The sequence below is a fragment of the Nicotiana attenuata genome, unplaced genomic scaffold, assembly GCF_001879085.1.
Source record: "Nicotiana attenuata strain UT unplaced genomic scaffold, NIATTr2, whole genome shotgun sequence".
In the NCBI taxonomy this organism is placed as follows: Eukaryota; Viridiplantae; Streptophyta; class Magnoliopsida; order Solanales; family Solanaceae; genus Nicotiana; species Nicotiana attenuata.
The window spans coordinates 122,297-149,671 of NW_017671013.1; the positions used below are offsets into that span (position 1 = coordinate 122,297).

Genomic DNA, 27,375 nt, shown 5'->3' on the forward strand with positions numbered 1-27,375 from the left:
AGAGTCTCCTAATCTCTCTCTCTCTCCTCTGAAAACGCTAGTTCTTTACCTTTCCTCTTTGAACAAAAATTCCAGACTTCTCTCTTCCAAATCAGATATGTGTGTCTCCATTTTTGTGTAACCTTCAAACGCTCCTCTCTCTTTCATCTCCAGGAAGATTCAGTCAAACGAGGCCTGTGAAGAAAAGAGCCAAATCTCCTTTTCAGAATATCTGATTTTCAGTACATTTTGAAGATTTGATTCCAATTTCAAATGGCTATTTCGACCGTTTAATCTCCCATTCTCGCTCAAAGAAACCCTAGGTTTCATCCTATAAATATTGAATTTGGATGGCTTCAAGACCATGGTTGGACGTCCCCTCCTATCTCCCCCAAAAACCTCGCTATTTGGTTGACTTCTCATAGTTTATCTTCATCTTTACTTTATTAAAAATCTAGCTTTAAGCTTCTCTGCCTCTTGGTCTCTATTGTCCTATAGCCACAACAGAGCCTTCATTTTGTTTGTGTCGGAGTTAGACAATTATTCGAAGTAGCCGATCCGAGGTCGAAAATAGTAGATCTGCTTGACGCGCTCCAGTTTGCTGCGCTCAAACAGGTCAGTTTCTTTTCTTCTTGTGATGATTCTGCTTTTTCTTTAAAGCGCGTTTTTAGGTGATGCCGGTTTAGTTTAGTACTCATTCTTTGGTATCATGAAGGTAGGTGGTGGTCATATATTCTGTTTATTTTAAGCAATGTGTAGAAGCAAATCACGAGTATGTAATTTTAATATAAGCAGTGCTTTAGAACTTTATTACCACTGATATTTTTCAAGTCGTATGTATAAAGGATCGGGCACTCTGCTTGTGTGTTTAATCCTATTACAAATCATATCGTTAGGATTTATTTATTTATCATTAATAAATCTGTAAATAACATGTTATATTCATATGTGATGTTGAGCATACATTTTAGGCATAGATTGTTACTGATCCTTGTTTCAAAAATGTGAAAGTTGACCTTTATTAGAAGGTATGCTTAGATCACGTTAATAATTAATATGTCGATTAAGGTATTTAGTAGAAAGCATGTAACTAGGCGTTAATCACCTATGTATTTAAGCAAAAAATGATTACTATATATGAGACTTTCATCACTTTAAAACCATGCCTGTAGCTTTCATGCCAATACTTTGTGGAATATATGTGTACTTTGTTAGGTATGGTATTTAAATATTAGACAACATGTGTACTAGTGAATTTCAAATGTGTCAATAATGAAGTTTCTTACTTCGCTGTTGTAAAGAAAGGATATGTTTATACTAGCGTAATTAGTCTAACCCATTTAGATCTCAAGTAAATATAGGAAATATTATATCCTTTCATGTTATTTTGAAGACACTGAAAACTCTTTTTTTTTAAGCAGTAACTTATTAATCTTGGCGAACTTAGAAATGATGCACCGTTTGAACTCATGATACTTAGCAGTGTGTTTGAGTCCCTTTTTATGTGTTAAAAGTAGTATATGTCAATAACAACAAAATAAGATATGAATCTTGTTCATTCATTTTTTTGTCGCTCTAGAACTCGAATCTCTTCTCTAATTCCTTTGATTTGTTTTCTTTCTTTGCATGAACACTTGGAGCGACACGAATCTCCTTATCCACACATGGAGTCTTATTGCGAGACTCTCCATACTTGCTCATGGAGTCAATACAAATTCATAATCACCGGATAGCAAGAAAACAAGCGAAACGCTTGGGGGCGCCTATGACGTCTTTCTTATCTTTTTCCTTTACATTCGCTTTGTCTAACTTCTTGATCACAGCTGATTTATTTGTTTGTGTTTATCTTATGTTTGGCATGGGCCTGATAATTATCTTATATAATTATTTGTATATCTGCTAGAAAATATAGCACCCATTTGTCCCATAGGATTCGACCTATGGATTAAAGGCGAAAATGTGAACTTATGAAGACTTGAAAGTTGAAACCTTCTTATTAAATCTGCTTTCTAACTCACGAAGTATTTGAAATTGGCCAAAGTCTTCGTAAATCCTTTCATATGGGAAAATGTTGGAGGGTAGGATCGAAATCCAAGCCAAATACGTATTCCAAAAACTATGGCTTTAGTGCATTTTTACACCATAATTCTTTTCTTCAAACTAAGTCTTTAATGGATTTCAAACAAACCATCCTTTTAACTTTCACGTTAATCTTTAATATCAGCTGTTGAATCTTTTAGCGAAGTCATAAGTTTAAACCAACAGAGTTTTTTTGCACAAACAAAACAAACCAACGAGCTATTTTTATTACTTATAAAATACCTAAAAGGTATGCTTATATTATGTGACAAGACCTTAGATTAACAACCTAAGTTTGGCCGGTTAACTGTAATTAACGGATCATATAGGGTGCCTTAATAACCTTTCCTGTAGGATTAATTAGAACCCTTACCCATACTCTTAAGTTAAGCAGACCATAAAAACATAGTTAATTTTAAGCACTACTCAGCTAAAATTGGTGTCCTAATTCACCATTAACATAATTAGGTGGCGACTCTCTTTAATCAAATAAACCTCAGAATTACCAATATTTTATACTCTAATTTGACCCGTGTTAAAATGGGGTATAACAATACTTCTAGTAGGGTGGTTTCATTCGTAAAGGCTTAGTGGATGGTTGAGAAGGGACATTTAGGGTACTTAGTGTTGGTTAGGGATGTTAGTGATGATACTCCTAGCGTTGAGTTAGTTCTGGTAGTAAAGGGAGTTCCCCGATGTATTTCCAGCAGATTTGTCGAGCTTGCCACCCGACAGGGATATTGGTTTTGGTGTTGACTTGGTGTCAGACGCTCGGCCCAAATCTATTCCACCATATCACAAGGCTCCAGCAGAGTTGAATGAATTGGAAGAACAGTTGCAAGAGTTGTTGGATAAGGGGTCATCAAGCCTAGTATATCATTGTGGGGTGCGCCGGTGTTTTTCTGAAAAAGAAGGACGATTCCATAAGGATGTGTATTAACTATAGGCAATTGAACAAGGTTACCATTAAGAACAGGTATCCATTGCCTCGCATTGAAGACTTATTTGATCAATTTCAGGGAGTTAGGGTGTTCTCGAAGATTGGCTTGAGATCGGAGTATCACTAACTGAAGATCAGGGCTACGGACATTTCTAAGATGACTTTCCAGACCCGTTATGAGCATTATGAGTCTCTAGTGATGTCTTTTGGTTTTACTAATGTCCTGCAGCCTTCATGCATTTGATGAATATTGTATTTTAGTCGTACTTGGATTCTTTTGTCATTGTGTTCATTAATTATCTTGGTGTATTCCCGTAGTGCTGAGGTGCACGAGAAACATTTGAGGACTATGCTTCAAATTTTGAAGGAGAAGAAGATGTATGCTAAGCTCTCCAAGTGTAAGTTTTGGCTAGACCACGTGGAATTCTTGGGCCATGTGGTATCTAGTGATGTGGTCAAGGTGGATCTGAAGAAGATTAAAGTAATTCAGAGTTGGCCCAGACCTTCTACCGCTATTGAGATCAGGAGTTTCTTAGGCTTGGTTGGGTATTATCGCCGCTTTGTGGAAGCGTTTTCATCTATTGAGCCTCATTGACTTAGTTGATACAGGAGGGTGCTCCTTTCAGGTGGTCAGACGAGTGTGAGGAGAGCTTTCAGAAGCTCAAGACAACATTGACTACGGCTCCAACTTTGGTATTACCCTCAGGATCAGGTCGTACAGAGTCTATTATGATGCTTCAAGGGTAGTTCTAAGGTATGTGTTGATGCAGGACGGTAGGATAATTGCCTATGCATCGTGCTAGTTGAAGCCCCATAGGAAGAACTATCTGGTGCATGATTTGGAGTTGGCAGCTATTGTACACGCGCTCATGATCTGGAGGCATTACTTATATGGCGTGCCTTGTGAGGTGATACGGATCATCAGAGTCTCCAGTATCTATTTAAATAGAAAGATTTGAATTTGAGGTAGCGGAGATGGTTGGAGCTGTTGAAAGATTATGATATCACTATTCTCTATCATCCGAAGAAGGCCAATATAGTAGCTGACGCCTTGAGTAGAAAGGCAGAGAGCATGGGGAGTTTGGCATTCAATCTAGCTTTGGAGAGACCGTTAGCTATGAATGTTCAGTCTTTGGCCAACAGATCCGTGAGGTTGGATATTTCGAAGCCTAGCAATAAGATTCGTGCTTGTGTGCTATCACAATCGTCCTTGTTTGAGTGCATTAAGGCTCGCTAGTATGATGATCCCCACTTACTTGTCCTTAAGGACATGGTGCAACGAGGTGGTGCTAAGGAGGTTACTATTGGTGATGATGGGGTATTGAAGCTTCATGATCGGATCTGTGTTCCTAATATGGAGGGTTTGAGAGAGTTGATTCTTGAGCAGGCTCACAGCTCGCAGTATTCTATTCACATATGTGCTACAAAGATGTATCGTGATTTGAAGTAGCATTATTGGTGGAGAAGGATAATAAGTGCATTATTGGGCATGTTGCATGGTGTTTGAACTACCGGCAGGTCAAGTATGAGCATCAGAGACCAGGTGGTTTGCTTCAGAGGTTATATATACCAGAGTGGAACTGGAAGCTTATCACTATGGATTTTGTGGTTGGGTTGCAATGGACCTTGAGGAGATTTGATGTTGTGTGGGTCATTATGGACAAATTGACCAAGTCTGCATATTTCATTCCGGTAATGACTTCATACACTTCCAAGCAGTTGGCTTGAATCTATCATAGAGAATTTTGTTGCCAGCATGGCGTGCCTGTGTCTATCATCTCGGATCAGGGCACTCAGTTTACAATGCATTTTGGGAGAGTTGTGCAGCGTGAGTTGGGTACGCAGGTTGAGTTGAGTACTATGTTTCACCCTTAGATGGATGGGCAGTCCGAGCGGACCATTCGGGTCATGGAGGATATGTTGAGAGCCTTTGTCATTCTGGGGGGCAGTGGGATCAATTTTTAGCATTAGCAGAGTTTTCCTACAACAACAGCTACCAGTCGAGTATCTAGATGGCTCCTTATGAGGCCTTATAAGGGAGGACATCGCGTTCTCCGGTTGGTTAGTTTGAGCCTAGGGATGCTAGTTTTTGGGCACCGATCTAGTTCGTGATGCTTTGGAGAATGAAGTTGATTCAGGAGCGGCTTCGTACAATGTAGTTCAGGCAAAAGAGTAATGCTGATAGGAAGGTTCGTGATGTAGCTTTCATGGAGGGTGAAAGGGTTTTTCTCAAAGTTTTGCCTATGAAGAGCGTGATGAGGTTCGGAAAGAAGGGCAAGTTAAGCCCTCGGTAGATAGGTCCATTTGAGGTTTTGGAGAGAGTGGGTCGCGTCTTATAGGCTTGCTTTGCGACCCAGCTTATCGGGAGTTCATCCAGTGTTTCATATTTCCATGCTTCAGAAGTATCATGAGGATTAGTGACATGTGTCAGATTTCAACTCAATGTGGTTGGATGAGAACTTGGTTTATGAGGGGAAACCGGTTGCCATTTTGGATAGGTAGATTCAGAAGCTGAAATTAAAGGATATTGCATCGGTGAAGGTTCAGTGGAGAGGTCAACCGGCCAAGGAGGCAACTTGGGAGACTACGCATGATATGCAGAGCATATATCCTCATCTTTTTGGCATTCCAGTGTGCTTCTAAACTTGTCTGAGGATGAATGTTTGCTTAAGAGAGGGAGAATGTAATGACCTGACCGATTATTTTGTGTATTTGAGCCGCGTTCCCCTATTTGATATTTTCGTATGTGTGTTTGTTGTTCTATAAATTGCGGGGATGATTGGTTTGGCTTCGGGAAGGTTCATGATTGATTTGGAACACTTAATATTACTTATGGAAGCCTAAGTAGTAAGAGTTAATCGAGAATTTGACTTTAATGTAAATGACCTTAGAATGGTATTTAGATGGTTCCAATAGGTTCTTATGGTGATTTTGGACTTAGGCAATGTGTCTGAATTTTGATTTGGGGGTTCCTAGGTTGATTTGGCCCTATTTGGTGAAAGTTAAAAAAAATTGAAGGTTTGGAAGGTTCATGGGTTTGACCGGGAGTTGACTTTGAGACTATCGGGTCGGATTATTGTTCCGGGAGTTGGTTAAACGTGGTTCGACATGAGTTTGCCCCCTACGTGTAGAAATCCTACCTATAGGTGTTAATTTGCTCGAATATATTTTGCCCCCTACGTGTTTGATAGATGACCTGCCTACAGGTGGTTTAATTTGTTTAATACATTCTGGCTCCGCCCGCTTATTAGAAATCATGTCAGTAAGAAAATAAAAAAAATGATCAATCCTCTGATTGCAGCATGTTCACATAGACACCATACCTATAGGATTGCATTTATTCACAAGTACCTGTTCTTTGCATGTTCACATAGACATCATGCCTATAAGATTACATTTATTCATAAATACCCGTTCTTTGCAATGTTCACGTAGATATCACGCCTATAGGGGCATAATCAGATGCCATTTTCGTCATTCTACTATACTGTCACCCGCCTAGAAAGCATGCCTATAAGGATAAAAATGTTAATGTTAATCAATATAATTGTCAATTGCTAGAAACCCTGCCTATAGTGTGTTCTATTAATACTGGTAACGTTAGACCTTCAAACAACTGCATAATCACTCTACTGCACACTAATCCGTCAAATTACAGCGTTGTCATTGTAATGCTGGAATACAGAATCATTTAGCAATCATGTCTATAGGATCAATAACTCATAACCTTGGTCTCAGTAATGAATATGTGATATCATATTCCCTAAACTGCGCAGAATTCACGTCTATAAAATTGCATTTTTGTTACATCTGGAACTGCTGTATCTATTAAAATCCAGAATCATTTAGAGATCATGCCTATAGGATTCAATAGTCTTAATTAGCCTAAAATCTGCTATTGTCAAATGCCCAATGTGTTTGCGTGCATTCGTTGTCAACGTGTGGAGGCTGACTTGAGCCCTTAATTGCTATTATATGAAGTCCAACTTGTTTTGCTTGTCGATTAGTTTTATCATTTTGAGCAGCCTAAGTGAAGTCTAGAACTACCTAAATAGAGGTCCAAAGCATCCTGGACCATAGGCATGGGATGGGTAGTGCACGCATAGGGTACGGTTTAGAATCAACTAGTACACTTTAGGTAACAACTTAAAGATAGTAATCGGGTAGCAGGAGATGATATTCTGTGCTCACTGAATAATATGAATAACACCCCATCTTGAGGGAGTTACGAAGTATTATTTATGTTGCACGGGGTGATCCTTTAGGCTAAAAAATTTAGGACCCCCCACCTTGTCTTTCAATCGATTATTTGTGTTTAATAATGAATTGCTTGTTTCTTAGCTTTGATCACATAGAATAATTCATATAATTGAGTTCGGCCAGGACCCACAGTTGTGGACCTCGAAGAGTGCCTAACACCTTCTCTTCGAGGTAATTTCGAGCCCTTACCCGATCTTTGGTGACGCAAACTAGTCAAACAGAGTTATCTGCAAATAGGTGCCTTAACGCACCTTTAAAATCGTTAGGCGACGACTCTTATCTTTTAACCCTTCCTTTAAAAGAGTTGTCACGTGTCGAAACCCAATTTCGCGAGAAAAAGGGGCAGGACATTGATACATGAATTTTGTATCGAGTTATGTTGATACATGAATTATGTATCGGGGTACATAAATCTTGTACCGTTTTTTAGCATGCATTCATATAAATGACTCATTTAGCAATATCTATTTAATTGTTAGTTATTGCTTGACATCCTTTTTTGCCAGTTGGGAGTCTCGGATCCGTTTATTGAGCATGCTATCTGTTATTTATATATCTGTGCAACATTATGGTTATTTCTGGACTAGACATGCTTGATACTTTTCAACTGGTGATATCTATGACTCTTATTTGTCATGATATTACTTATTGCTTCAGTTCTTAATTCAATTTTTACACTTGTGTGGTAAGTGTTCGAAAGCATCTAGCCTCGCCACTGCTTCTTCGAGGTTAGACTCGATACTTACTGGATACTGACTAGGTACTGACTGTGGTGTGTTGATGGTAGGCTAGGAGCCCGTATTTTTAATATATTTTACACTCTAATTACTACATTTTGAATGTATTTGAGCCTAATTGTTAGTACTTTATACTTATTATGTGCGTTATGTTGTGTAGGATATGATTTCGAGTGAAGAAGCAAGTTTGGAGCTAAAATGGATGATTTGGAGATTTGAAGTCTGAGTAGAAGCCCAAAAAATTAAACCGGGGTCACATTCAGGGGTCGAGGACCAAGTTTGGATGTCAAAAAGTGAGAAAAAAAGATTACTCTAAGAAAAATGCTCTACCGTCCAGCGTCGCGCGCCACAGGGCGCGGGTGCTAGTGCAAAAAACCGGCAGAGTGGAAAAAATAGGCCTCTGAACTTTCCCACTAATGTGGCGTATGGAGCGCCACCCAGTGCGCCATGGTAGTATATTTCTCGTCTAACTTTTTCCAATTCGGCTCAGAGATGATAGTTTCATCGGGCCCATTTCTACATGGTACAAGGATTCATCATTCTTTTCTCAACTCAACCACGAGTTTGGATTGAATTCATATTTTCCTATTATTAAACTCTATTTATTATGACTTTCTCCATGTTATGGAGTAGTTTACTTTAGTGTTTGACAGATATAGTATTTTGATTGGTATTTGTGGATTTTAACTCTAGTATTTTGCATGAATTCATTTGTAACGACCCGATCAGTCGTTTTGAGAATTTGCACTTTTCTCGGTAGTTTGGGGGTACGAGTAGCTCCGTATGATGTATTAGGACTTGTGTGCAAAAATTTGAGTTCATTCCGAGTTGATTTGATATGTTTTGGCGTGAGTTTTTCGAAGTCGAAAGTTCGAAATTCATTAAGTTTGATTTGAGGTGCGTTTCGTCATTTTGATATTGTTATGAGTGTTTTGAGACCTCGGGTAGCTACGTATTAGGACATGGAACTTGTTGGTATGTTTCGACGTGGTCCCGAGGGGCTCAGGTGAGTTTTAGATAGGTTTGGGTTGTGATGCGCTCGTTTTTCTTATGTTTCGACGTCGTTTCTTCAAGCATAAATGGTACCACATTGAAAGAATGAGCTCCGATTTCTGTTTTGATTGAAGCATTAGATCCGTATCGTAATTACAGAGCCATAGCAAAAAGAATCGTCAAATTTGGACATAGTATGAGGATTTTCTGGTCATTTTACTAAGAATTAGGTTGCCAGATTATTTAGATTAATTACGAAATTGTCATTGACTGCATATTTAAAAATCTGCACTATTTTCAAATATTGAAACCAATATATCTCCTTCGAATAAGGTCAAATCAAGTGATTCAAAAGTCTAACTTGACTAGAATTTCACAAGGAATCGATTGGAGGCATCAAAAGTGAGTTTCGAGATCTTTTGGGACAAGAAACGAGGTAGAACAGTGTTAAAACGAGGGTTTTGTTCATTTAACATATTTTGAGTTGGGGAGCTCGGAATTGGGCAATTTTCGAGGCGATTTTCAGCATATGAATTGGGGTAAGTATTCTCTACTCTGGTTATATTTCGTGAATCTATTTTCGATTTTAGCTTTTGGTTGATGAATTTTAAAGAGAAAATTGGGGGTTTTGGCCTAAACTTTCATAATATGATGTTTGATTTTTGAACACCATTCGGAGTCGGATTTGAGTGAAACTAGTATGCTTGAACTCGTAATTAAATGGGTTGACGGATTTTGTGAGTTTTGTCGGGTTCCGAGGCGTGGGCCCGAGTTGGGTTTTTTGGCCAATTTTGGGCTTTTGATTAAAGATTCGACCTTTTTCGATTGGGATTGGTTCCTTTGGCATTGTTTGATGTATTTGAGTTGTTTTTGGTTAGTTTCGAGCTGTTCGGAGGTCGGAACGCACGAGATGGCATTTTTGGAGCATCGCTTGGCTTGCTCGGTGTTGGAATCGGCTTGTTCAAGATAAGTAACTCTTCTAAACTTAGTGTTGAGGGTATGAAACACCAAATTATGTGTTGTGTGTTTGGCATTGAGGTGACGCACATGCTAGGTGACGGACGTGTGGGCATGCACCCTGTGAATTGTGACTCTATTGTTTCTAGGGCACTGTATAATGGACATATCTTGTTGTTATTTGTGTTTTTACCATGTGACAAAGTAATTGAGCTGTCAATCATGCTAGATATCATGATTAGGCTTTATGTTGATACTGTTGGGACCCATAGTGGTCGTTTTTTGCTGTCATTTTACTGATTTCATTGCTATTTTGTACTCAGTCATATTCATGCATTCATATCATATCTCAATCTCAGTTGCTATATATTAATACATCATATCATTGTTGTCAGGCTAGCTTCATGACATTGTCAGCCCGTGAGTGAGACTGGAGAGATTGATGACTGAGTAAGGCCGAGGGCCTAATTGTGAGGTTATTGATACTATAGCACGTGAGTTGTCTGTGCGGATTCTGATATTGATACTATAGCAAGTGAGTTGTCTGTGTAGATTATGATATTGATACTATAGCACGTGAGTTATCCGTGCAGCATGTGAGTTGTCCGTGCGGATTCTGATATTGATACTATAGCACGTGAGTTGTCTGTGCAGACTATAGCGCTTAGGCTAAAGGAGCCCCTCCGGAGTCTGCACACCACCAGTGAGAGCAGTCTACTATGTATATATATATATGGACCAGGTTGCACGCCGCAACGAGCCTTATGGATATATGTATATGGATCGGGTTGCATGCGGCAACGAGCCTTATGGCTATATATATATATAGATCAGGTTGCACGCCGCAACGAGTATTGTACAGTGCTGAGTGATTGAGTGTGCTGAGTATTGAGCAAGGTAAGAGATAATGTGAGACAGTGAGGTTGAGTACTCTGAGTGTGTGAGTACATGAGTTCATCACTGAGAGGCATTGCATTTTTTATGCGTACTTGAGATACATGCATAGAGATGCATTATCTTTTGCTGTCCTGATTTGGTGACATTCATGATTTTACCTGTATCTTGACATGTAGGCATTGAGATATACTTTCCTTATGCTATCTGAAAAATGAAACATTTACCTGATGAAAGGTTTCTAGGAAAACTTTTAGTTTTCAAACTTACTCATATTTTTGACGATTTCGGTAAAGAATTTGGGTTTTCACTGATATACTTGAAAAGCGGAACTATTTTCGAAAAACTACGAAAAGGCTGAGCATTTTATCTCTGAGCTATTTCTTTATTTAATTGTTTTACATTGTTATGAAATGTTGTTGGCTATTGGTGTTGAAACCGACCTATGTTCCAGCTCGTCACTACTTTCAACCTAAGGTTATGTTTGCTACTTACCAGTACATGGGGTCAGTTGTACTGATACTACACTTCTGCACATTGCGTGTAGATGTTGGCTGCTGAGGTTGCTGTGTTCGATGGGAGCTGGATTTGAAGATGTACCTGCGTTCTGGTTGTAGCTGCCTCTTGTTCATGGTAGCCTTAGATTTTAAAACTCTGTTTATGCACTTTTCCAACAGAAAGTGTATTTAGTTCATATCAGCTTTGTAAACTCTATTCTTAGAAGCTCGTGATTTGTACTACCAGTCCCTGGGAAAGGTATAGGATTCAGATAATTTTTTATTTAATTGTTTTTTTAATATTATTGAAATTGGATAGTTATTAGTTGGCTTACCTAGCGGGTTGGGTTAGGTGCCATCATGACTAGTGGAATTTGTATCATGACATCATTTATGGAGCGTTGAATCGATTGCAATTTTATTCCCTAAATTATTTAATCGAAAGAGGAATATTTTGGGTGATTATCTTTGCACTATTTCGTTTGGTTTAATTTAGTGATCCTTCTAAGTAATCGAAAGAGCTAGTCGAGTTGCTGATTAAATCAAGTTAGAAGAATATTTGAGAGACGTTTTCCTAAAGAGTAGTCCATTAATGTGTTCTTGCATATCTTCACAGTGTTTTATATTAGTTCACCTTGTAGAGTTAAGATTTAATCGGGAGAGGAGTCTTGCCTACATGATTGAACTAATCATCGAGTGAATTCGTGAGAATTATTAGAACATTAGAGTTAATTGAACTAGAATTAGATCCCGAATAGCTATCTTGCACCTATTCTGTCACGACCCCTTATTTCTCCCATCGATTATTTTGGTGTTGCTCAACTCTTGTATTTCTATGATTAATTGTTGGTTGCTTTAGTTTAATAGTAAATTTAGTTTATAATCATTCCAATCAAAGTGTTAATCATCCTGAATAGCATTTAAACTAGAAATTACTTGAACATTTTTTAAATTTAATCCCCGTGAAGACGATAATTAAACTATACTATCTTTGGCTAGCGAGCATCAATTTCGTGTTCTATTTTGCGCTCACCAAAATTTTGTTCATACTACGCTTTTGCACATCTTTTGGTGTAGATCCTCAGGTAGGTCCTAGCAAAGCTTCATGATTGAGCTAGGAGATTTCACAGAGACTTAGGGTGAGCTGCCATTCATGGATCTACTTCCCAGTTCCTGAGTCCCTATCCCTTTATTGTTCATGTCTACTGTATTACAGACACTTGTTTTGTATACAAACTTGATCTCATTCCGTAGTTTGCTCATGTACTTGTGTCACTTAGTCTTGGGGGCTATTGTTTAGGCCATGCTTGAGTTTTATCAGATTATTGTTTTTGAGACCATTTCCATCTTTTATTGTTATATATCTTTGTAGATAATGAAAATGGACTTTATTTATTGCTGTGAGTTGGCTTGCTTAGCAAGTTCGGCTAAGTGCCATCACGACCTTGAAATGGGATTTTGGGTTATTACAGTCGGAACTTGTCCCAAGTGTTTAGTTTATCTTTGATAGAGGCTCCATAGATAGTTGTGTTGGTTGTAATAATAAAATTATACACAAAATACATAAAAGAATAATTATTTATTTGATTTCATCATTTCCATGAAATGCTGCACGTATGGTTTTGGGTATAAAAAATATTTCATGATTTGATTTGAAAATGTATATGATTTTCAAATGGCTTTCGTGGTTAATTACTTTCCATGCATATGGCTGGGGTGCATCAATGGGTTGATTCGCTCGAATCAGCTAATATGTCAGGTGACACTTACGTGAATTTTGATCATGACACACAATTTTTAGAAGTATATAATTATTTTTAAAAAAAATGTTAAAATTGCCCTTCACCCATCGAAATAGACCACTTTTACCATCCTTTGTCTTTTGCTAACAATTAAGTCCTTAGTAGTTTATTCTTTCACAATTACCCTCCTCACTAATAAACTTCCAACTTACGCAATAACTGGGCCAAATACATAGACAACCCCTTAAAGTTGTCAATTTCATTTAGACACCTCAAGTGAAATAGTTACATATTAAACACCTAACCTAAATAAAATGTGTGTCTACTAAACATAAATTTTACAGTGCCAGACCAACACAAATTGCGTGAAATTCACTTTCTTGCAACTCCTTTGACATAGCAGGTCCAACCAATAAAAGGATTACATATCAGCCAAAACAAAAAAAGACATATCAAAAATTTACAAAAAAATAAAATAAAAGAGAAAATATATTTTTCATAACCCTTCTTTTTATCATCTTCTTCCCCGCCACTAACACAACCACCATTGTAGCATTGCCGGGGCTGTTAGTAAGGCTCCAAAAAACGTCCTTTCTTTAGCACATTATCCCCTCGTCGTCTCTCTCCCCTGTATCATCTTCTTCCACCAGATTTTATCTCTCCCCCTACCCCCTACCCCCTACCCCACCAGCCCACCACCACAACATCTTCTTGTGTAAAAAGAAATTAAAGGATTAAATAATTCACATGCTTCTAAACACAAAGGGATTTTAGTTTGATAGTATTTCAAAAATGAGGCAAAGGGATTTATAACAAACGTTAGCATCAACTTGTATATATGTCTTTAAACTGGCCTTATCGGCATATGGGCTATTAGGGTTGATAATTTGTGTAATTTAATTTTGCCCCAGCTTTTGTAAGGAGGGTCTTGCACCAACTTGAATTTTCTGACTAATCTTATGAGTAAAATGCAGATAAAAGTAAAGATTGAGAAAAGGGGTATGGAGTTTACCCGTCAATGTCACCTTCAAAAGCTGGTGAACTATCGATGGAATTCATTTATTAGCCCCCTAAAATCTTGCAAATGATTTATTATGTTGTTTTCAAAGGAGATACAGATTCCAATCCAAACTGGATTTCATTCCTTAAAAAAGCTGAAGGATTCTAGTAGCTCTAATTCATTTTCTCTGCCACAAAAATTGTTCAAGGAAGAATCTTTCTTTTCAGTTCTTTTTTCAAGAAAGATAAATAATAAGTCAATGTCACCTACTCCATTTCTCTATTATTTCTCAGTTCGTAGTAGTGACGTAATAGATAACTAGTGAGTAGTCAAGAAGGGGGAAGAAGATGTTGGCGGATCTGTTGAAAATGAAATATGGGAAGAAGAGAGAAAAATAATTCAGTAATTCACGAATCACTACTTATGCCACATTTGCTTGAGGCGCTTAATAACACATTTCTTATATATGTAAGGTGTCTAATAGGTCGATGCCTTAATTAAAGCGTCTACATGAAAATTCTGACAAGTTTAAGGGGCTTTTTATTTATTTGGAGAGTTTTTGGCCAATATTGTCCCTTATCTTTGAGGGTAGGTCTAATTTGATCCCTTAAATGTAACCCTGAGCATATTTAGTCCTTTAAGTATGCTAAAGTGGAGCACCTTTTGTCTTAATGACAGAATCTGCCCAAGATCAATTACGGGGTTGGTTTCGGCACTTACCGTCTTTTTAATTTACTTATAAAAAATATTTTATAAACTAACACCCACTAATAGTACAGAGCTGATAAATTTAAGATTTTAACGCTGAAACTTTTACTTTTAAATTGTTGATTGATTTTTCCAAAAAGAAAAAAATAGAGCTGCCAAGATCACTTCTAGGTATATTATTGAAGCAAACGAATGACCAGATTGTAATATCACTTTAGCCCGCACCAGAAACTATTTATCATCTGGTTGCCGAAAAAGTATACAAGAAAAAATATATAAATTATATATATATATATAAAAATATATAAATTATATATATATATATATATATATATATTGCAGCTATTATTTTTACAGCGGCTACACTGTGTCATTTTCTCATTGAAAACTGGCACAGAAAGGATATTTTCAAAGTCAAAATTTAAGAAGATATTATTTAAAAATGAGGAATTAATTAAAGTGATAATTTGCGTTATCCAATAAAAGGAGAGGAAACGTTTTTCTTCAGAGCAGAAGATTTGCTTCATGGACTACTAGAAACTTGGCAAAAACCGATCGCGGCCGACAGACAAATTTTGGTTGGTCAAAAACCCGGCCAAAAAAACGACCAAAGTCGGTCGTTTTTTCAAAATATCTTATTTTTAAATTTTTTTTCACGAAACCGACCAACTTCGGTTGGTTTTTTTCTGGCACAAAGATGCGGGAAACTATTTTTGAGTCCCGCGAAATTTATTTTTCAAGAAACCGACCAACTTTGATGGATTCTTCATTTAAAATAAAATTAATATTAAAAAAACCGACCGATTAATTTTATTTTTTAATAAAACCGATCGACATTGATCGGTTATTTTCATACAATACAATTAAAGAGTATAAATGAAATAAAGGACAGTTTTAAAACAAAATGCACTAATGGTCTAGCGGTAAAATAGTATCCTGCCACAGTACAAACCCCGGTTGAATTCCCAGATGGTGCATTTTTTATTATATAATTAAAATACCGACCGACTTTGATCGGTTTTTTCGATAATTTTTTTAATCGAATTTAATTGACCGACCAAAGTTGGTCGGTATGCCCTTCCGATCTTCAAAATACCGACCACACGTTAATGGTTGCGTTTCGACGGTTATTGGTCATTACGACCTACTTTTATCGGTTTTTTTGGATGATTTTTTCCGAATTTCTAGTAGTGATGAATCAGAGTTGGTTAACACCGTTAGTTTTTGAATACATTCTTTCATTGAAACTAAATATGCTCCACTTTAACATACTTAAGGGACTAAACATGCTCAGCATTATATTTGAGGGACCAAAATAGACCTACCCTCAAACACGGTGGATATTTTTTTTTTTTTTTTGGCTGAGATGATGTTTATTTGGACAGATTTGTAAAATTGAATTTTCTTCTCTCTCTTCTTTTTCATTCTTTTTTCTAATTCATTTTTCCTAGTTTCCTACTTCTCTTCCTGTAAGAATCCAAGTAAGAAATGGTTTCTACTTTACAAATCGTTTTTATAGAACTCTCCAAATTCAATCTTTTAAAAATTTCATTCATTTAACCAACTTAATAGCAAACTTAATAGCAAAAAAGAAAGTGCAAAGACCAATTTCAATTGAGAATGGCGATTTACTTGCTATTTTCGGTAGTTTAAGAATAACTTTATTTTTTCCTAATTTTTATTATTAATCAAATATTTTTACATAAATTGAAAAGGAGGAAATAATATTAGTTCAGATCATAGATTAGTTTAATAAGTTGTTAATGAGAAAAGACAAAAGCAAAACAACAAACGGCCTTCGTGTTTCTCTTCCTCACCTTTCACGATTCAGATCTGTTTGACCCCAAACTTCACTTCCCCCAACAACACGCACATTTTCTTCACACATTTACACTTTTTTTCTCACACATATATAAAAACACATACAGCAACTGAATACAAAAAGTGCAAATTTGATTCTAGGGTTTACTGTTCTTCAAAATGGATGGTTCAGCTCATCAAACGGACACCGTGATGTCGGACGCGGCGGCGGCGCAGCAACCAGCTCCTCCGCCGCAGCCGGTTTCCGGAATCGATAACATTCCGGCGGCGTTAAGCCATGGCGGCCGGTTTATTCAATACAATATTTTTGGTAATATATTTGAAGTTACTGCAAAGTATAAGCCACCTATTATGCCCATCGGTAAAGGAGCTTATGGCATTGTTTGGTAATTTTTTTCCTTTTTTCTAAACCGTTGACTTGCCTTTGTAAAAATTTATGTTGATTTTTGATTGATGAAAATATGTTTTTTTGTATTGTATTTGTGATAGTTCTGCTTTGAATTCGGAGACGAATGAGCATGTTGCGATAAAGAAAATCGCGAATGCTTTTGATAACAAAATTGATGCCAAGAGAACTTTGCGTGAGATTAAGCTTCTTCGACATATGGATCATGAAAATGTCAGTGAGTGATCCCTTTTTTTTTTCTTAGTATAATTTACTTATTGGATCAAAATTAAATTGTGGAATAGGTTATGAAATATTTAATGTTACCATCTCCAAAAAAAGGTAGGAAATATTTGCTTGTGTTATACTCTCTCCATCTCAGTTTATGTGACGGTGTTTGACCGAGCACGTAGTTTAAAAAAGAAAAAAGGCTTTTGAAATTGTGGTCTAATACTAGCCATAGACATTTGTGTAGTTATACATCATCTCATTAAGGTTAAAATAATGTTAAATTGTTTCTAAAGTATAGAAAGGTATCATTCTTTCTAGGACAGACTTAAAAGGAAAGAACGTCAGATAATATAGGACAAAGGGAGTATTCTATTTTTATATCAGATGGAATAAAGAGTGATGTTGAAAGTATTCACTTGTCCTTTCAGGGACATTTGATAAAATTGGAACGATATAGACGGTGAATTATTCACTTGATTCACTGTTATCAGCTTGATGATCTACTTAATTAGTAAGGAAATAATACTATGTTGACCTACTATGGAGAGAATGAAGGATTAACGTTTTTTCTATTTATAATGACATAAAGATAGAGTAATTTTTGTAGCTAGTTTCGCTCATGACACGAAGTCTTGGGTCTCTTTTCCTCCTTTTTGTCAACTGAATAATACTATAAAACAAACTGTATTTAAAAAAATTGTGGACAAATATGGCATGCATATAGAATTAGAAATATTTTCAACTAATAGATGGAGCTACTTTATTTTACAATGGGAGTTAGATGCTTCATAAGAAAAAAGAGATGTTAGATCACGTATTGTTTGTGTATAAAAGAAATTTTTTAAGGCTAATTCAGCATCTTGCGTTGCAGATTGTTGCGATCAGAGATATAATTCCACCGCCTCAAAGAGAAGCATTCAATGATGTTTATATTGCATATGAGCTCATGGACACTGATCTCCATCAAATTATTCGCTCTAATCAGGGATTATCAGAAGAACATTGTCAGGTTAGACTTAGGATTATTTTATTCTTCCAAGGTGCCATTTAGAACATTACTGAAATGGGAATATCCAATTATTTAAAAGCTTATAAGATTTTCTTATTCTTGATTAAAATCTAATTGGTTGATGTAACAAGTTTTTCAAATATGTGGTGCTTCTTTGCTCTTCTCTTTATTTTCCTTTTGCATGTTGGAGTTGGAGAATACATGTATCAATCCTTGTGTTGTTGGGAGTAAGCACTGTTCTGACAGTATTTACTTCCTTTCTCCTTATGTTATCATTTTTGCAGCTTTCAGTTGTGGTATATTGTTTCCCAGAGTCGTAATGAGTCATTCTCGTTGTGCATGATTACAGCATTTTTAACAAGAAACATTAGCATTCTCTCATTCGATGGAAATAATGTTCATAAATCCTCTTTTTTGAGTGCTGAAATCTATGAATGAAAACCCATGCCCTTTCACTTTTATATTTCGTCGTATCATTTCTAAGTTGAACTTTAGTGGGTATGCAATTCTACTGTATCCACTTATATCAAATGGGAACTGGTAGCAACGTTCAATAATAGACATTTTGGCTTCATCAGTATGCTATTCTTAATCTTTTTTTCTTTTTCTTTTGATTGGTAGTTTGCTCTTTTCCTCTTATTTAGATTAGGACTTGGATCGCATTATCATCTTTATTTTCAGACGATCAGTACCCTTCTAAAGCTAGGAAAAACTTGAAATGTTTAGGAGTGCTCTTCATTGTCAAGTTAGGGTGAGGCGGTGAACATTAATGACTGCAAATTTGGCGATATCCGCTTAGACATATCAACTGAAAACTGTTAGTAATTGTCATCTGATAGCAGTATGCTGTTTGTATCTTTCTTCCTTTTCTTTTCATGGTTAGTATGCTCATTTTTCCCTTACTTGGATGAGTACATAGATCATATTATTATCTGTATCATTTCTGATTATCTGTACTCTTCTAAAGCTAGGAAGATCTTCAATGTTTAGGAGGGCGCTTTTTGGTCATTTTTAGTATGAATCTTAGTAAGTGCAATGCTACTGTATCCGCTTAGAATCATCAAGTGAAAATTAGTAGTAATGGTCAATCATAGACAATTTGACACATCAGTGTTGTTCTTGATAGTTCTCTACTTTTCTTTTATTCAGCATTAATATCTTTTTCCTTCTTATTTGGATAGGGACATAGATTATTTCTCGGGATAAAGTAAGGTAAATTTTATTGCTTGTAGCATCCAGAGTATGCAGCATGTACAGATTAGGAAATAGACATCGTCATCCGTTTTTGTACAATTGCTGCCCTTTTGAAGCTAGAAAAGCTTTAAGTGTTTAGAAGTGCTGAAATAAGATTGTTAGAGTGTAACCAATTTAATTGTGGAAGCATATATCAAAAGATAAGTCAAATGCTACCAATCAATAGAAAAAGGTAAGTGAAACGCTTGAATGACGTATAATTGATTATTAGTTGAAGCTATTGGGTAATACTGGACAAAAGAAAATTTGGAAGTGCTCATCTTGGGATATTTTTTTTTTCTCTTGACAACTCCAATATCATTTTATGAATTCACCAACAAGGTAGAAAAGAGCAGCCTGGTGCACAAAGCATCCCACATTCACGCAGGGTCCAGGAAAGGGCCGCACCCCAAGGGATGTGATGGAGACAGCCTACCCTAATGCAAGCATTGGTGGTTGCTTTCACTGCTTGAATCCGTGACCAACAGGGTGCACCGGAAAAATATGTATCTAGTGGAAACATAAACTAATGTGTCTCCTGGCCAGTCTACCCAAAATTTATAAGAAAAAAGGTTTTCTTTCTTTAAACAAAGTGTGAATCATACAAAGAAGTGTTCTTGAAATTATTTAAACTGTTCTAGTTGTTCTTGTTAGTTAATCACACCATTTTGCTTTAAAGAAAACATCAACAACTACTCTTTGATGCTGCTTATCAAAAACCAACTAGTCTTTGATGCTATGGACTTGTTATACATGTATATTTTGTAGTATGATGTACTCTTTATATAGGTTTGCCTCATAGGAGTAAACTTATTGTACTTAATACAAAAGTGTAACAGTGATGTATTGCTGGTGTATAAACAACATAAACAAATCATCTTACTTCTAGATGTAACATTAGATACCTCTGGAAATAGAGGCGGAGGAGGAAGAGAGGGTAGCCATGGTAGAGGGGTCAACTGTAAATATTTATAAGAGAATAAGAGTTTAGGGTAATAGTGAGAGGCTAAAGAACGATACAAAAAGCCATCTCGTTTCTAAGCTCTCTTTTCCATAGTTGAACATGAAAGAAATTGCAGTAAGACTCTAAGAACAATATGCTTGCTAAATGGTTTACTATGTGAAATAAGTAGTTAATATATGTAAGGTTGGTACTTTGAGAATTCTGTAATGGAGATTAGTTGTCGAAGTATGGTGTAAGTTTAAAATCTTATATTGGTTATTGTTCAGTTTTTGATGAAAACGTAATCCAAGAATACACACTCTATTGCTTTATTTGTCCAAGAACATACACTTGCTGTATCTGCTGTTATGCTGAACAATACGGAAGTTTACTCTGTGTTTTTGTAATGAAGAAGTATGTTAATTATCTTGTCTATATTTCTTGTTATTTCTCCATAACAGTCAGTGTTGCTTTTATACATACATACCTACATACCTACATACATATTATGGTGCATTATTCTGCCAAAATTCATCTGTATATTAATTAGTCAATGTTTTTGGTGCAGTATTTCTTGTATCAGATCCTCCGTGGGTTGAAATACATACATTCTGCAAATGTTTTGCATAGGGACTTGAAGCCTAGCAATCTCCTCTTGAATGCCAATTGTGATTTAAAGATATGTGATTTTGGGCTAGCTCGTGTCACTTCTGAAACAGACTTTATGACCGAATATGTTGTGACAAGGTGGTACCGGCCACCTGAGCTGTTGTTAAATTCATCTGACTATACTGCAGCTATTGATGTATGGTCAGTTGGTTGCATTTTCATGGAATTGATGGACAGAAAGCCTCTGTTTCCTGGTAGAGATCATGTACACCAGCTACGTCTGCTTATGGAGGTATTTTGTTTTTGTCAAAATTTATCACCAAACCATCTCCAACCTCCTCCCTAAACATTTACTTTTATCTATGTTGTATACCTTTGCCTTTTTCTCCGAATCACCTTTTTAGTGTTCATAATTACTAGCAGTTAGTCTTCATAAAAAATAATTACCAGTTAGTTATGTGCAAATCTAGCTAGAAATGGAGAACACTATCAGGTTGTAGATCTGGGAAACCAGAAGAAGGTACTGATGGAGTGAATGACCATTTGTTTTTTAACAGCTTGCTCATCAAGAGCATTGATAAGGAGCAACATGATATGTTAATTTTTCATTGTAAATGGATAATGCATTCAGTCTTTTCTCCAAATGTGGACAAGATACAAGAATTAAGTTCCTACCCTCTCTTCCCTCTCCAACTATTGCCAAGATGATTCGGTTCTTGGATTAATCATCATCTTTTAAGTTATTGATTTATACACCTGAGTGCAATGACATAGAGCACTCTCCGATATTAGCTTCATATGAGGGAACTATTTGCAGTTGATTAGCTCCTCCCGAGGTCCAAACTGAGATTTTGAATGAGACCTGTCCAACTATTGACAAGATGATTTGACTCGTGGATTAATCATCATTATTTGTATTATAGATTTATATGCTTACTGCAATGACTGAGACTCACTCTCTAATATTTAAGATCATGCTCAGATGTGATTGTTCATACTTAAGTTATTCATATTAGGGAATGTTACCTTATTCAAAACAATTATTCTTATGAGGGATTTCTCTGCAGTTGATTGGCACCCCATCTGAGGCTGAAATGGAGTTTTTGAATGAGAATGCAAAACGGTACATCAGACAACTTCCTCTTCATCACCGACAATCTTTTGTCGAAAAATTTCCACATGTAAACCCTGCTGCTATTGATCTTGTTGAGAAAATGTTGACATTTGATCCCAGAAGAAGAATTACCGGTGAGGAGCCCCTTACATCTACTAGCTGCATTATTCATTTCTGTATCTGCATGTTAACCTTTTCCTTTATGCATAGAAGAGTACTTGCGTGTCTCTGCTAGTATGTATATTTATTCACTTGCCAGACAAATAAAGTTACTACGTGATGATAATCGTGGGAGATCACCCCCAAAAGAATATCTTCTAATCTGGGTACTATGGTAGGATTCTTACCTTCTCATTATTATACTTGACCGTAACAATAATCCTCTAACAATCTACATATTGCTTTGACATGCAGCTTATTATTGTAAATAGTGGTTATTTTGCTGTTGATGCTAGGGGTTTGCTCCCACTTCGGTTTGCTTCTAAGTAATTTATTTACCTTAAGAAAAAGGGAAAAACACACTGATTTTGCTCCATTCTAAGTACTTATTTATCTGCCTTTTGGCAAGGGATTAAGGTATCAATTCTCTCAAGCGCCGAGTTTAGATACCGAATTTTGGCTCATACTATGTGGAAGTGAAAATTTATATTCCGGATGTATTAGATTATCATTCAAACTTTTGGAGGAATATGGAAAGTTTAGCGTCATTGCATGCCTTTGGAAGAAAACAGGCGTATTATGATATATTATTCCTGCTGATGCTAGTAAGATCGGAAATCTGCTTAGTTAGAAAGGATGACACAAAATTAATTTCTGGAACAAGAGTGACTGGAAATTGGTTGCACATATGAGCATGATCAGTACAGAGATGTGTGAAGATGAATTATAAAGGGGAAGGAGCAAATTATACGGAAAAGTGGAACGAGCATATTGTTTTTTCCGTACTGAGATGAAGGGAGTTTCTGTCCTGTCTTAACAATAAAACAAGTAAAGCTTTTTAGGTTACACTATTAATCATAAGACATAACCATCAATGCTCTTTAGGCAGCCATAGCATTCCTGCGGAAAATAGCTACTTGTGACAAATAGCAACTGCTGTATTTTTAATCTTGATTAGATACTCATGGGTAGGAACAAAAAGCAAAACTGATCTTTATACCAAAAAATAATTATTTCTCTAATGACTAGAAACTAACAATGCCTATAATTGCCATGATAAGTTCAAGTGTGTGTGTGAATATCATGTTTGTTTTGTGAATAATTGTTTGTCCTACCTAGGCTGTTGAAAGATGTTGCTTCTCGAATTAGAGAAATTTGATTAGGAGATGAGAGGAACTATGTCTTTTCTCTCTGTACCTTCCATCTTTTGGCAATCACTATGTCCACCTCTTTATTTTTTATTAAGTGTATGTCGACCTCTTTATCAACGAGAACTTAGTTACAAACTCTTCCGACTGTGAGTCATCAAAAGAATGATTGGGCACTGGTTCAAAGGTTTTAGACGTGATGGACAGAAGAGTTTGAACGGGCCAAGAAAAGACCAGTCTACTAACTAGGCCACTAGGGTTAAAACAGTTCAACCAGGTATCGGATAAAGGCTGTCCCCAGTGAAAGTCAGCTTGAAACATGCGCTCTAATATAAGATCAACTAACTCTAAGGAGAAGAAGGAAAATAAATAAAGGACAAACAATGCATCCCTTGGGGGTTGGCCTGGTGGCAATTGACTTGAGCCTTGGGGTATGCTCCCTTTCAAGGTCTCAAGTTCGAAACCCACTGGGTGCAAACAATTTCTGAGGGCCATCGGACTGGGTAAAACCGGAATTAACCGTGGTGCACTTGCGGGAAACTCCTTGCCGAGGGCCTGTGCACCCCCGGGATTAGTCGGGGTTCATAGAGACTCGGACACCCGGTGCAAATCAAAAAAAATAAAGGACAAACAAGATGGGGTGGCCTCACCTTGGATGGCTGACAGTGCAACCATATTTCAGTCCTCGCCAGCAGTACTCTAGCTTAGTGTTCTTGGGATCTTAAGATGCCTTCTATATCAAAGGATTTGATGAGCTCACCCTACCCTAGGCCCGAATATTGGCTGGAATTGCTATAGAGTTTCCACTTTATGAAAAAGGAAAAAAGAGTTTCTGATAGAGTTTTCTGTAACATTTTGAGCATGAACTAAGAACTGAGAATCGTTAAACATAGAATAGTATGATCTTCTTTTGTGGACTATATGCTGGCCTGGGTAAGTGGGTACTGTGTGGTTTTCTTGGTCTCTCAAGTAATCAACTATGGTTTGTGGTATACTGCTACTGCTTTAACTGATTTGCGGCATGATTGGAATTTGGAAAGGCGTTATGGCTAGCCTCCTGTGACGCCCATGACAGAGGGCGGACTGATGAGGGCGGGTCAAGCAGGACTGGCAGCCTTCTAGGCTGACAAGCTTCTGAAGAAGGGATGCACATCACCTTAGGCGAATCCCACATCGAAATGGGAGAGGAAATTGAAGATCTATATAAGGCACGACACAAGTTCACATGGTACGCGCACTTTTGGGGCTCGATGCGGCATAGCCCAAAAGACAAATCCGTGCGGGCCTAGGCCCAAAACGGACAATACGTGCCATGCTTGAGCCGTGACACCTCCATCTTTTGGTCTTCACAGTTATCATATAATTTTTTTTATCCTCGGCACTTATTAGAAGTCACACTGCAATCAAATCTCCATATTTGCATCGTTTAACAGCTTACATCTTCGCTACATACTGATTCCTCTACTCTGCATTTTGTTTTTGGTTTCAGTTGAAGATGCGCTTGCACATCCTTACCTAACATCGCTTCATGATATCAGCGACGAGCCCGTTTGCATGACTCCTTTTAACTTCGATTTTGAACAGCATGCCCTTACTGAGGAACAAATGAAAGAGCTAATTTACAGGGAGGGTCTTGCATTTAATCCTGAATACCAGCAGATGTGAGTACTCATTTGCTATTGGAAATGTCTGTGTGACTTTCATTTTTTGTGCACTCAGGTGGTTTATTTTTCCATGTATATACATGTCTTTTCCACCTGATGCCTGGATGGTGTTCTTTTTGAACGTTTTAATTTATGTAGCATGATCTGTGTATGACAATTGTTTGATGTATTTTAAGAGGTTGTTTACTTGTATCGGTACTGTTTATTACACTGAACTTCTACTAGGCGATTTGGGTATTGAATATGTAATCTTGCTGCCACAGTATTTTATTTCTTTACTCGCAATAAGTGCTTTTTTTGCTTCGATACTGGTTACTGTCCCGAGGAACCCCTCCAGAAAAATTGGGTTCTAATACTTTCTTGGATATCTGACACTAATTAATTCTGATATCTAATGAGCAATCCTGTGAACATGTTACATTATAGTTAGCACCTGAAATCTTCATATGCATATCATGTGTACTAGACCTTTTTATTAAATATTGAAACAATTGTAAGGATTCATAATGAGTTTGTGAGTGGAAGAGAGGAAGGATATTCTTTTAGGCTTTGGGTGACAGGAGTGATGTTAATCCTTACTAATTAGGAAGTGAAAGTGGACTGTGTGCTACCTCATTTCTACCCTTGAATGATAATATAATCCTTTTGAACCTCCTTAATTATGCCAAAACCACTTGAATTTGAATAGATCAAACTACATGTGAGAGAAGAAAATCACACTACGTTTATGAAATATCTAATACCTTATGCCAAATTGAATGCGAACAATAATACTTCTCGTGGGAGAAGATAATCATGCATGTTCCTCTTCCTTTTTTTCCCTTTTTCTCCTCAAGTTAAAACAAGTATTAGTTCATTATTGTCAGCTGGTGCTTTAATCATGCAGTCCTTGTAGCAGTTGTAGAGGTTGAATTCAGTATCTCATTCAAGAACTGGATACAAAACTTTACCTCAAGAAATGATGATATGCAATTGTCCTTATCAAAAAAGAAAAAAAAATGATGATATGCAATTGCATCATAGCTCACCAACCAGTACAGACAGGTCATAAATAAGACTATGTGCATGTCAAACAGTATCAGCTTTTCATGATCCCAAATGATCTTGAAAGCAGCAAAGGAATGAAACCGGTAAAGTTACTATCATGTGACCAGGAGATCACGGGTTCGAGCCGAACCTCTTGCAGAAATGCAGGGTAAGACTTTTGTGGTCGCCCTTTCCGGACCCCGCGTATAGCGGGAGCTTAGTGCGCACTAGGCTGCCCTTTTTTTTCTATTTTCACCCTCACTACTTGTAGATTCAGAAGATGAACTTTAGAAGCTGGTAAGATCTCCCTGCTTGCTTAATTGGATGTCATTCAAGTTTTATCGTCGAAAAGTTTGATGATGAGAAAGGGGTGACGCACATCCAAATCTTGATTGCAAGAGTTGTTAAGAATGCATGGAGAGAGAAGAAAGTTTCAAAGGGTTGTTAATTCATCGATGATGTTATTCAGGTAAAAACAAATAGGAAACAAGGTATATTTATGTCAAGTCCATTTACTTAAATAGTACCGCGAAGGCAAGCAAATTGGAAATAGGAAATATTTCTGTCAAGGGTCATTTGCTCATCAATGATACATTGCATGCGAAATCAAATATTGTTATTTTTTTGAAGATGCTAAGAACAACGATTTCTTAGTTTGGGCGATAGCAGGCGTATTTGGAGTCTATTGTGACATTCAAGTTAGTAGAATTCTTGAAAGATAGCAGAAGCAACACAAAATGAATAGGAATGGGAAAGATGAATGAACAAGTAGACAGTATTAATTAACTATGTTTCAATATTCTGTTATAGTGCCAAAATGCAGTGGTCGAAAGTCAAGACGACGACCCTGTTAGAATGGCATCTCAAGTAGGGCCCGTGGACAGCCAACATGTAATTAACGCGATTTAATAAAGTTAGATTGCGAAAATGCGCAAAAACAATTTTTTTGTACATTCATAAATGTATGAATCTATTTGACATAAGAGAAGTACAAGTTCAAATATCAGGTGTGGCGTTTTTGTATTTTGCTGAATCCTCTAGTAAATATTTCTGGTTCCCTCACTTTGCACATTTGTCTGTGTTAACAGAAGTGTATTTGTGTCTCAAGATATCAGACAGGATTTTGAGAAGAAAATCAGGTAGTGGGGCCGAACCATAAATCAGTATTTCCAATCAACCGTCATGTGGAAATGGATTGGGCAAAACACAAAATTGGTCTCTATATATATATATATAGAATACACATA

At 36.9% G+C, this 27,375-nt stretch overlaps 1 protein-coding gene across 1 annotated transcript; it reads left to right on the plus strand.

The window, feature by feature from the left end:
- The first annotated feature begins 16,545 nt into the window (after positions 1 to 16,545).
- On the plus strand, positions 16,546 to 25,408 carry LOC109205227 (mitogen-activated protein kinase homolog NTF4). The gene is made up of 6 exons (XM_019367912.1): positions 16,546 to 16,993; positions 17,097 to 17,226; positions 18,095 to 18,232; positions 20,977 to 21,309; positions 22,085 to 22,265; positions 24,928 to 25,408. The coding sequence occupies exons 1-6, from the start codon at positions 16,767 to 16,769 to the stop codon at positions 25,101 to 25,103; spliced, it is 1,185 nt and encodes a 394-aa protein (XP_019223457.1). The 5' UTR covers positions 16,546 to 16,766; the 3' UTR covers positions 25,104 to 25,408.
- Positions 25,409 to 27,375: the final 1,967 nt, after the last annotated feature.